Source organism: Amia ocellicauda, chromosome 1 (assembly GCF_036373705.1).
Source record: "Amia ocellicauda isolate fAmiCal2 chromosome 1, fAmiCal2.hap1, whole genome shotgun sequence".
Lineage (NCBI taxonomy): Eukaryota > Metazoa > Chordata > Actinopteri > Amiiformes > Amiidae > Amia > Amia ocellicauda.
In genome coordinates, this window is record NC_089850.1 from 28,665,433 (window position 1) to 28,677,454 (window position 12,022).

Here is a 12,022-nt window from a genome sequence, read left to right on the forward strand (position 1 = left end):
CTTAATCAACTTTAATCTGTCTGTGTCCTTAGGTTTGATTAGTGTTTCAATTTGTCTGTATGTTTACAAATAACATCTGCCTCAAATAAAACCACAATGTTAAGGTTTAGCGGATATGCTTTCCACAAACGAGGAACTCATACAGAGAGCAAACTTTTTTTCTTTCTCAGTTACTGTAATCTGTGCACAATTGATTAATAATTTGATTGTATTCAAATCTTTGATTTATATTTCTTTTTTCAGATACTGCTTTCTGCAGTTGCAAGCATTTTGTGTTCATAAAGGTTTTTATATTGTACTGTAAGGATTGATGTATACCATTTGTTGTGTTCATGTTATTTTACTTCTTAATTGTTGAATATTCCATTAAATCTGTATTGTATGATACTCTGCAGTTTGTGTTTAGATTCATTATTTCAATTGAAAAGTGATTATTTTCAGTTCTAAAAAGGAGGATGTTACGCTGGTATGTGTATAAATCTTCTTCCTGCTAAGGAACTTCCTTCTCTCCTAAGTGTCTTTTTCATCTGCCAATTCCTGGCAATCTTCATTGAATTTTTTTTCGGAAATGATTTTTCCTGGGATAGTTATGCATGACCAATAGAGTGGAAAAACAAGGACTGATTCATGTTATTTGCTCATAACATGATGTTAGATGTTTAATATAAGTAACCACTTGGAAGATAATATTTTAACCACTAACATTATTAAACAGCCTTTGCCAGTCGGAATATTAAATCTATACCCTACTTCAATTCCTCTACCAAGCAATTAATTTTGAGCACGCAATGCATTGTATATGACCACACTACATTTATAGCCTTGCCCTAGAAATAATGTTTCCTTCCTGCTAAAGTGACAGCATTTCTAGATTTCTGTAATATAATGTTTTGGTTTCATTTTAGGTTTGTCAATGTAAGGTTTTACCAACGCCACTCATTCTATTAGCACTAAATCCTTGTTGAGCTGCCTTTTTCGTCACAATCAAGTTTGTGCTTTTAGGATTTCAAAGAATGATCTTTTTTTATATTAAAAAAAAAAAAAACTTTCATCGTTGAACTTTTATGTCAGATCTGTATTTTTGATTTCTGTATACTGCAACAACAGAAAATGTGATAAAACAAGATATGTAATGCAGTACACATTTTCAAAACTGAAGAACTATGTTCAATTTTACTTTCAGAATGGCTGGAGCTGCAAAAGAATGATGGCCAGCCAATGTTTCAATTCCAACATCATTCTGAGCTCTTTTTTAAAAGTGAAGAGAGAGAACATATGTGCATGACAGAAACCACTGTGTTATGTTTAATCTAAAGGTGAACAGTATTCAATACAGTATTCAGTTCAGTATTGATTAGGTGGATTAGTATTTGTTGGGTTGTGCAAGGATCGCACATGACACATGAGTTTGTCACATGCTAGGATTCCAACGTGCATCATGTGGTCAATACTCTTGAAGTCTTAAAGACCTTAAAGGGGAACTGCATCCCAATTTGTTTTATCTTGATTACGTTAGCTGTATATATTGTTTTAAATATATTGTTTTAAAGCTGGAAATATGGCTGAGAACTCAAAACTATCTCTGTGAAAAGTTACATTTTACCAGGTTGAGTTTCAGCTAGTTCCTTTGACAAATAAGGAAAAGTGGACCATGGGAAGTAATTTGTTTCATTTCCAGTATCAATTACTATTAGCAGTAAAATGTGATGAGGCGGAAGTGAGAGATACAAACATCTAAATCTTTAACGAGGGGCAAACGTGTAAGCCTGGGTGGTTATTTCTTAAAAAATCCATTCTGTAGACTGTTAAAATAGATAATCTATTTCTGCTTCACATCTCCAAACTATATGGGAAATGCAGTCTGGGACTTACTGATCTCCCCGTCATCAGAGCATTGCATTTGGCTTCCTTTTCATAAAACTTGCATGATCCACATAAACCCGGCGTTCCTCTAGGGAGAATTCTGCAGCGATGTCGACCATCTGAGACGAGTGCAGATTATCCTGCAATAGATTTGCTCGATCTGGAAGCACACGTCTCTGTGACCACTACCTGCATTTACTATGTTTCCCTCTGTGGGGCATATCTGAGAAGAGCCTTATATGTGCAATATCATAACAGGTCAACGCATTTGCTTTTCTAGTTTATTAAATGTGTGTATTTTAGTTTAGTTTTCCACAAGCAGCAGACAAACAACAAATCTGTTCTGGTTTTAGCCCACTGTTATTATCTGCTTTGTTCCATGTCAGTGTACAGAGCCGACATGTGCTGTCACTTTACATGGTATTTAAAAGTCATCAGACCGCAATCACTGGCAGCTCATGCTACTCCACTCTCTGATCATTAGTGGTAAACATGCTGTTCACAAGGAAGAAATTGTCTAAAGTTGACAATGGTCTGTACTGTAAACTCATGATTTTTTCACTAATGGATTATGGAATCTATTTCCCCCTGATTCCATTTCTTTCATTTCATATCTCATGTTTGGATACATGTATCTCATGTAGCAATACATTTTTACACCTTATGCCACTTTTAATTAAACCGATCCAACAAAATACCTATGAATTCCCTATAATTAAAAAAAAGCTAATTTATGAGTAATAAGCAAAAGCAGTGAATGCAAAATGTCAAAATGGCTGCCATTTATTTGCTTACACACAGGCAGAGCTAGACCAAGATGTAATCGATTCTAGGCCACACTATTCTGTCTTAGTTTTCAGTTTAAAATTAACCATTTGATCACTTGGACAGAATTGCAAATATATAAAAAGAAAAAATGCAATCCCATTTCTATGGCAACAATAACCATAGAAATGGAACCTCATCATTGGATCCAATAGATTTTGCCCAGTAAGTACAGTAGTAAAGTAAAAATGCTATGTGTTTTAAGCCATACAAACAATGTGGCAAAAGCAGCAAATGCAAAATGTCAGAATGACAGGTAATTATTTGTTTGCAGGCTGAACCGGCACAAAATCTAATCAGATGTTGGCCAAACCATAATATATATTTTTTCAGTTTAGAAGCAAATTATTCTCTTGTTTGGACAGAAGTGTGAACAGAGCACATGCAGCAGACAGAACATATTGAAACAACAATCATTTGTTCAAACCTACCGGGCACTAAGACTTTATATGCATATTCTTTTCCATGGCCACATTCTGGTGTATATATTTTACAGACCTCTTTCTTCACCCTTGATTCACCCAAATTATTTTTTAGAAATCTTAGAATGTTTCATTTTTTTAAGTAACAGAGCACAGTACATTCATTTGGTGGATAATATTTATTTGTTGTTTATCATCAGTAGAGACAGCTTCCCATTAATGATATTTTAAAAGGTCATAATTTTGTAGGCCTATTACAGGACCTTATTATATAATTACATTCAACTAAACCTCATCTGAAATCAGCAGGGGGGAAATGAAAAGCATTATATTATAGCTCCACTTTGTGATTAACTTTCTTTTTAATGTTTTCCTTGCATGTAAGAAACCAAAGGCATATATAACAGTTTTAGCTTCATTATTTTGTGTATTAACTAATGCAGTGGTTATCAACCCTGGTCCTGGTGGACCCCATACCCTGCTGTTTCTTTTTTCCAACCAAACTCCATCCATCCATCCATCCATCTTCTACACCGCTTGTCCTGGTGAGGGTCGCCGTGGCAGCATACTAAGCAGGGTGGGCCAGACCTCCCTTTCCCCAGCGACAGATTCCAGCTCCTCCTGCGGGATTCCCAGGCGTTCACAGGCCAGCTGGGAGATATGGGGTCTCCGCCTAGTGGGGTGTGCCCAGTAAAGCTGCACAGGCAGCCTCCCGGGGGGCAGTCTTACCAGATGCCTAAACCAACTCAACTGGTTCCTCTTGATCGAGAGAAGTAGCGACCTCCCGCACTCCTGAGCTCCTCACCCTATCCCGAAGGGTGAGTCCAGCAACCCTGCAGAGAAACCTCATTTCCACCGCATGTACCCGCGATCTCATCCTTTTGGTCAATATCCAATGTTCATGACCATAGGTGAGGATGGGGAGGTAGACTGATGTGTAAACCACGAGCCTTGTCCGAGGACTCAGCTCCCGCTTCACCACTACGGACCGATACAGCGCCTGCAATACTGCAGACTTTCAATCACTCGTGAACAACACCCTGAGGTACTTAAACTCCTCTACTAAGCAGCTGCTCCCCCCTAACCTGGAACGAGCAAGCCACTCTTTTCCGAGAGAGAACCATGGCCTCAGACTTGGAGGTGCTGATTCTCATCCCAACCTCTTCACACTTGGCAACGAATCGCCCAAGTCCGTGTTGGAGATCACAGTTGGATGGGGCAAGAAGCACAACATCATCTGCAAACAACAGCGATACCACCTCAAAGCCCCCAAACTGGATACTCTCCCTACCTTGATATCCTGTCCATGAAAATCACAAACAGGAGTGGGGATAAGACGCACCCTTGGCGGAGTCCAACACCCACCATTTTTTCAACTTAACACCGAGAATACGGACACAACTCTCGCTCTGAGAATAATAGGACCAGATGGCATGCATAAGCGGCCCCGGCACCCCATACTCCCACAACACCTCCCACAAGACATCCCGGGGACAAAACACATGTACACTGGATTAGCATACTCCCATGCCCCCTCAAATCTGTGAAATGACAAAGAGCAGGTCCGTTGTTCCACGGCCCAGATGGAAACCACATGATTCCAAGGTTCAACTAATGGATGAAGTCTCCTCTCTATCACTCTGGCATAGGCTTTACCAGGGAGGCTGAGGAGTGTCATCCCTCTATAGTTGGAATATACCCTCTGGTCCCCTTTCTTGAAGATGCGGTCTACCACCCCAATTTGCCAATCCAGAGGAACTGTACCTGCCTTACACGCAACATTGAAGAGGCACGTTAGCCACACCACCCCAACACTGTCCAGAGCTTTCAACATCTCTGGACAAATCTCATCTACCCCTGACGCTTTACCACTGCGGAGGCCCTTGACCACAGCAGCAACCTCAGCTACAGCGATGGATCCAATCTCGCTGGAGCTATCCAGCACTGCCTCCTGCAAGGAGGGCGTGTCCACCGGGTTGAGGAGTTCCTCAAAGTGTTCCTTCCACCTCCCAATGATCTCCCCATTAGTGGACAGTGTTTCCCCACCCTTGCTGAGAACAGCTTGGGCGACGCCCCACCGTCCCCTCCTATGGCGCCGAATGGTTTGCCAAAACAACTTTGAAGCCGTCCAATGTAATTGAAGTCATTTTTTGCTTACATTTGACTATTTACAATTGTGTAGCTGATAAAAAGTTGGTTCCTTACAAAGATCATACAGTTCTTTACAATTGTATACTTAAATTAAAACCCCTACTGTGAAAGAGAGAATGATAGATATGATACAATCGATCTGGAAGAGTGGTGTACATCACACTTTTACACTATAGCAACATTTAAACATACATAAAACCAGAACTATAGGAACCTTGTACATTTCTCTTTAAGTTAAATGTCTTTTTAATTAATTTAACTCATTCAATGCTGAATCCACCTCTTTCTTATGTGTGTCTAATACCTTTGTCTAGTCCCATTATGCCCTAATACACGAACTGCAAAAAAAGAATCCAGCTGAAGACACTTTGTAAACAGTAAACCCTGATACAGAATTATGAATAGCCAGTCAGATAAAGGATTAATGTGTTCTGCATGAGGTACTACTTCATTTTAGAAACAAGAAGAAAGAACCACAGAGAGGCAGGCATATTCTTTTCTTTACTGAATTAAATTATAATGTATTAATAGATTTACAAATAGTATCTTCATATGATGACAGCCTTTCTAATTTAGCAGAACAGTATTATGATGATCACAGGTTTGAGAACATGTCTGAAAGCTAATGGAAACAGTTACACTTACTGCAGAGTCCCTTGTAGTCAATGGCTGGTTTTCTAATGCATTCTCCACTTTTGATCCCCCATATGTCTGTCTTGGAAATTGTCATGGTTGGGAGCATTTCCTCTCTCTTTTACAAGACAAGCACCATTGATATTCAGTATATATGGTTCTGGAAAAAGCATACATTCTTAATTAGGATAAAATGCATTTGATATCTTTATGTCAACCATTTATATAAAACAGTATTAAATAAACATAAAACACAAACAGTAGGTGTATTACCATGCAGATAGGTGTATGTGCTAACCAGATAAGCATTTAGCATATCATAGAACATCCACTGGAAGCAATGAGGAAATTTAGCTTCTGGGTTCCAAACATTAACTAAGTATAGCTGTCATAGCATGTCATAGCTTGACTAGTTTTGGGCCTGAACTGAGGAAATGAATGAAATATGATGCTGAAGCCCTTAGAGACATCAATTTTTCAGCACACAGTAAGCCTATGGCAGAAGCCAAGCTTTTCATACATGTTTATCTGACATTACCAGTGTAGTTTGAAGCAATGCAGAACAATTATTTTTTAATTTTGTACTTTACAATGTGTTGACATGATATTCAAGCTCTCAAATTTCTTTCAGGTTTTCCCATGGCCTTATAGAGTGCTCTCCTGGTAAAGCATGCATGCCTCACTGCATCCCAGTGATGGTGTGTGATGGCTGTTTCATGAAAATAATTTCATGTTGCTGGTTGGAGCGGAAGGTGTCATAAGCAGTGGCTCCATTACACATTTACACACCATTAAGACTTAAGAGACATGTCAGTTCTGATATAAAGAGCACCTCAAGGATAGTATTACGAAAACATAAATTTTCCTTGTAAACCCCAATCACAAATTGTTAGTTAAGACCCTCACCCTGGCACAGGAGAGATGAAGACAGCTGAATGTGGATCATGCTTCCCCCCCCTCACACTGCAAGCACACACAGAGGGTTTGATGGAAGACATCTTATTAAGTCTCTCACTCAGTACACTGCAGATGAGCAAACAGCTCCCGGGGTCCCTTTTACACTGATCCCAGAAAACATCAGCTGACATCAATCCAAGCATTCAGGATATCTGTTGGCCAGCTTTGCACTAAACCCATGAGAGTTTAAGATTAAATTCAGCCCATATATGTATGAGGATTTTACTATTTGATAGTGTGCAGTGCATCACCCATCACACCAAAGACATATACAACCTCCTTTACCTACTTACTGTAAGTCTGAGTATATTTCACAGGAATACTTGCCTTACTTCCACAGATAAAGACACAATTTGTGGAATCAAACAAGAACTGGAAATATTTTTATATTATCTTGAAATATACCCAATTATACAGGCAAAGACTACAATATCGTTAACCACCTAATGTGATATCTCCCTTGAATTATATACAATGGTAACCAATATTTTGTATTTTTTCTGTACACAACTTTAGTTTTATCTATCTGTCAATATCTATCCACACTTATACACTGAGCCCTATGCTTCTTTACCTATTAACATGTTTAGAGATATTTACAGACATGTTTGCACAGCCTTTCCAAATACTGAAAACCAGAGCGATGAAGGACTGCCCTGAAGCATCGGGCGTTAAGACCCAGTGACTGCGGAGTTCCTCATTTCCTAGTGGAAGTTTGCGTTGCTTAGTTACGCACCAAACGTGTCCTGTGCACAGTAACGTGAAATCAGCCGCCATTGAGCTGCGTTTATTTTGTTTGACTCAGTTTCCTTTCTTTTTAAATTGTATCACTCTGCTCGTCATGTCGAAACAACAAAAGAAGAGAGAGAGCTCTTCCAATCGAGTCAGTTCTTCCCACGGACAGACCCCGAATAAAGAGTAAGATTGATACTTTATGGCAACATTACAAAGTTTCAGGCGTTTACGACAATTCGTTTCCAAGTAAGACAATTACGTCAGTCCTGTTTTACTTCCCAAATTTAGATCTTATTATCATGCATTTTGTGTTATTTGTGCTTTAAATAATGTATTAATGGAAATTCCCCATACATAAAACAAGGTTTCACAGAACAATTCGTGTTACACTACCTACATTATATTGTGTAAGACTAGTGCTAACGTGGGTCTAAATTGAATCGTACCTGCTTTCCTAAATTAGTCAGTATCCCTTGCTGGCCGGAGATGCATGTCTAACGCCTCAGTGATCAGTGATGTGTTGTCAGATTGGGTTCTGTGTGCATCACGTGTTTCTGTGTATGTGGATTATGTCATGCTGAGTCATTTAAACAGACCACTAATTATTCAACTATTCGATAATGAGAATCATAATGTGTATGTCCATGGCAAGAGGAGCTAATCACTTAATATACAAAACTAAAGTGTGTGATTGATACATACTTGAAAAATGGTGCAATATGGAAATTACGTTATGGAAATATGGCCAACTATAGAGCAAATAAGACAGCAAGAGGGAAAACGATCAAGTTTCTAAATTGGTCATAACACAATTCAACCAAAATCGTATCGGTGGTATATAAAGCAAAGCCTGGATGCCACCAATCTGACTGGATTTACAGCTGCATGGAAGAAAGTGGAAAAACGTCACAGCACAACTTTTTATTTTCTTTCTTGTTTTTTTTTTCTTCTCTTGAGTGAAAGGGGTTGTCCCTTGTTGTTGCTGACTGGCTAATTTGTATGTAAACAAGCCTTGTCATTTCTCTGTTTTTCAAAGGTGAGGATATTGGAAGGAAATGAAGATAAATTAAGTGGTGCTGTGGTGGACGTATTCAGGCCAATTTATCTGGGTTGATTGTGGAGTGTAAATTAAACTTTTTAAAAAAATCATCCCACATTTGAACAGTTTATTTTAATATGAGTATTCCAAACTATAATAATAATAAGTATTTTTTATTTCTTAGCAGACATCCTTACCCAGGGTGATTTACAATTGTCTTTTTTTTTTCTTTAGGTTTTACAAAGTGTAGTAAATACAATTAGTACAAAATGCAATAAGCATACATCTGATCTTGGTGAGTAGGTCATTCCACCACAGAGGGGTGAGGGTAGGGTGGAAAAGGAGCGAGCTCTGGAGGAAGGGGAGTGGAAAGCGGGTACAGTGAGTCTTCTGTGCAGGACCATCGGAGAGGTCTGGAGGAGTGTATAAAGAGATAAGAGTCTGTAGGTAGGTAGGTGCAGTCTGCTTGAGACAGTGGTCTTAAACTGGATACAAGCTGATATTTGGATTCAGTAAAAACATTTGTTTTAATAAATATATTTCATTTAAAGTCTGCAAGCTGATGCCACTTTATTTAATTGTCCTTATTCCACTTTCTGAAATGATCTAATTTCATCTTGGTAACTATTGGGAATTGATGTTTAGTTTAAGGTGAACAGGCTATGGGTATATTTCTATAAATTCAACATTACTTTTCAGTAACATTTTATTTTAAAATAGAATATTGGCAAATCATTTTCTGAGGTTAAGATAGCTTTGAATAGTAGATCTTAATGAAAAGTGCTAATGCTCATGGGATAATGGACCCCATTATAATGGAACTTTTAGTGTAGTGTTTATTTATTTGATTTGCATCCAGCACTTTCCTGAGATGCACATTACAGTGTTACTGTTGCGGTCACATGAAGATCAGACTTTGAGCTTGATAATTCAGAGAGGTAGTCACACATGCTCATGGGGACACAGCTGGCATCTTGCCCGAATGTCTCCTTGAAAATGGTGCCCTTAGGCTTGTCCAATTGCAGCTTTACTTGTGGGATCAAGGAATTATTTGTGTCTTTGGCAAACATTAAAAAAATGATGGCCCCAAACAGTTTTTTTGTCCTGGAGAGTTACCAGATGTCAGCTTCTTTGAGTCAGTCAAAGATTACATCAGTTATGTGCCATATGTAGTTCTCAGTATTACCCTACTTTCACTTCTGTAAATTACAGATCCAAGAGATGCTGTTTCTGGTTGATATGTGTCTTTTTAAATGTAATTTTAGATTGTGACTTCTTTATATCAGGATGCTTTAAGTAAATCTGACCTTATTCACTTAAGGAGGTGCATAGGTTCAGTAAACAACAAGGCACAAAACTGCAAGTGATAGAAATAAAGAAAGAGATGATAAAGAAAATCAAGTTGTATTTTAGTGGTCATGTAAACTTTAAAATATACATATATGGTCCATTGATAATCCAGAGTTACTCTTAGAATTGATGACACATTTTCAGTCTAAAAGCACTCATAGAATTGGAAACAATATCAATCCGGTAAATAAAAAGCCTGAGAATAAGGTTATCATGCCAGGTCAAAATGCAGTCATGGTTAAATAATATACTTAACACTGAGATATAAAAATATCACTCGATAGCACATGTTATTTAAAGGTTAATGGCCAATACCTTGTAGCCTCAGTACTCTGAGTTTTGAATCATAGTGGATAGGAAAAATCAGTTACACCAATTTGTTTTCATATTGCTCTATCTGGAAAAAAACAAAGTTTAGGCTAGTTGCACATGGGAAATAGCTCATTACTGTTTGATGCAAGCGGGAAAAAAAATCACAAGGGATATCTTTTGTTGTTTTGCACTACATCCGCTACAATCCCTGTGCAGTTCTCCAGCAAGCTTCCCATACAATAGTCATATCTGGTATCCAAGGACCTTTTGATGCTATCAGTACATCATTTGATGGAAGGATGCATGTTTTTCATTTTTTTACGCAATAATTAAAAAAATTAACTAATTGTGATAGTTAATAAAAAACAATGCATGCATTTTTTCTGATGTGAGTGCTATTGTGGATTACAGAACCTCATCTTTGACTGCCAGCTCCTCTGAAAGTATGAATGAACTAAAGAAAGGGAAGTTTCCCATCTGGCCGGAGTGGAATGAAGCAGATATAAATGCAGAAAAATGGGAAGCAACAAAGGGTTCTAAAGATCGTGAGAAATCTGGAAAAAGTCCCTGTGTTGTAAGTCAAAATGTATTGAGGCAAAAACCTTTTTTGTTTATTGCAAATCTAACTATCTATACTGCTTATACTACTAGGAGTTTGTCTGTATTATCCTCCAAATAATAGGTAGTCAAATATATTAAATAATACACTGTCATGGATTTATTTTCAGATAAAATAAGTATGTGTTGCAAATGTCAGTACAATTTCATATGAATTTGGTTTTAAGAACCTTTTAAATGCGTGTGCATAAAAGCTCACTTTCCTTCTATTTAGGAGAAAGCAGAGAAGGTAGATTTAGTACTTTCTGGACTTCCTTTAAGTAGGCCAAGTGCAATAAAGATTTGACAAGAGTTCTTGATATTGAGTTTTTGTTTGTTTGTCTTTTCAGCTCTTCTTTGAAGACCCTGAAGGGAAAATTGAGCTGCCCCAGTCATTGAAAGTTCATTCATGGAAGCGTCCTTCAGAATTTATACTGAGCAAGGTGATGATATTGTGTTATATAAATTCTTCTATTTAAACGCATATCAATTCCCAAGGGTTAGGAAACAATCAATGCATTCTAGAAGTGCATGTGCCTTAAATAATAATCTTCATGAACTCTTTTTTGTCTTTAAAAAATACATTTTTCTTTTCCTTTTTAGTCGTATTTGTTTTTAACTCTGAGATTAGTAATCCTGTTGTGTCTCATACTTTAGTAATATTATTATTATTATTTTAATCATTGTCATTTTACAAAGATTATGTGATGTATCTGTATAGTCATTGGTATACCTGATAACTTTCTTCAATCTTTCAAATAATGTCAGATATTCTATTTATTTGATACCAGGCTCCCACCGTCATTGAGAATGAGTCCTGGTTTGACCTTTTTTCAGAAAATGAACATTTAGTCAGCAGTGAGGTAAGTGCTTTATAATGTACTTGTATTCAAAACTTTTTTTTTTTTGTATTCTTTACTAACTACCGCTGCATTCAATTGTCATATTGGTATGCCATGTCTACATTTAGGAACACTGACACCTGGGGAATGGGAAGAAAATGTGTAATGCATTGTTTCAGCAAATGTAAAATCTTCTATGGATGCACAATGTGAGTCCAGAGGGAAGTCTCTTGCTTTGAGAATAATATGGTCATGGATTCAGTTATTCACCAGCATCCACTGTGATTTTCCAGACT

General features: G+C 37.6%; 1 protein-coding gene across 2 annotated transcripts in view; it reads left to right on the forward strand.

Moving 5' to 3' along the window:
- Window positions 1–7,602: 7,602 nt before the first annotated feature.
- adgb (androglobin) overlaps window positions 7,603–12,022 on the forward strand; it is an 89,521-nt gene continuing 85,101 nt past the window's right edge. For both annotated transcript variants that reach the window (XM_066700861.1, XM_066700869.1), the window contains exons 1-4: window positions 7,603–7,769; window positions 10,699–10,861; window positions 11,235–11,327; window positions 11,676–11,747. In XM_066700861.1, the coding sequence (XP_066556958.1) occupies window positions 7,693–7,769; window positions 10,699–10,861; window positions 11,235–11,327; window positions 11,676–11,747 (405 nt within the window). In that variant the 5' untranslated portion in view covers window positions 7,603–7,692. The remainder of the gene's footprint in view (window positions 7,770–10,698; window positions 10,862–11,234; window positions 11,328–11,675; window positions 11,748–12,022) is intronic.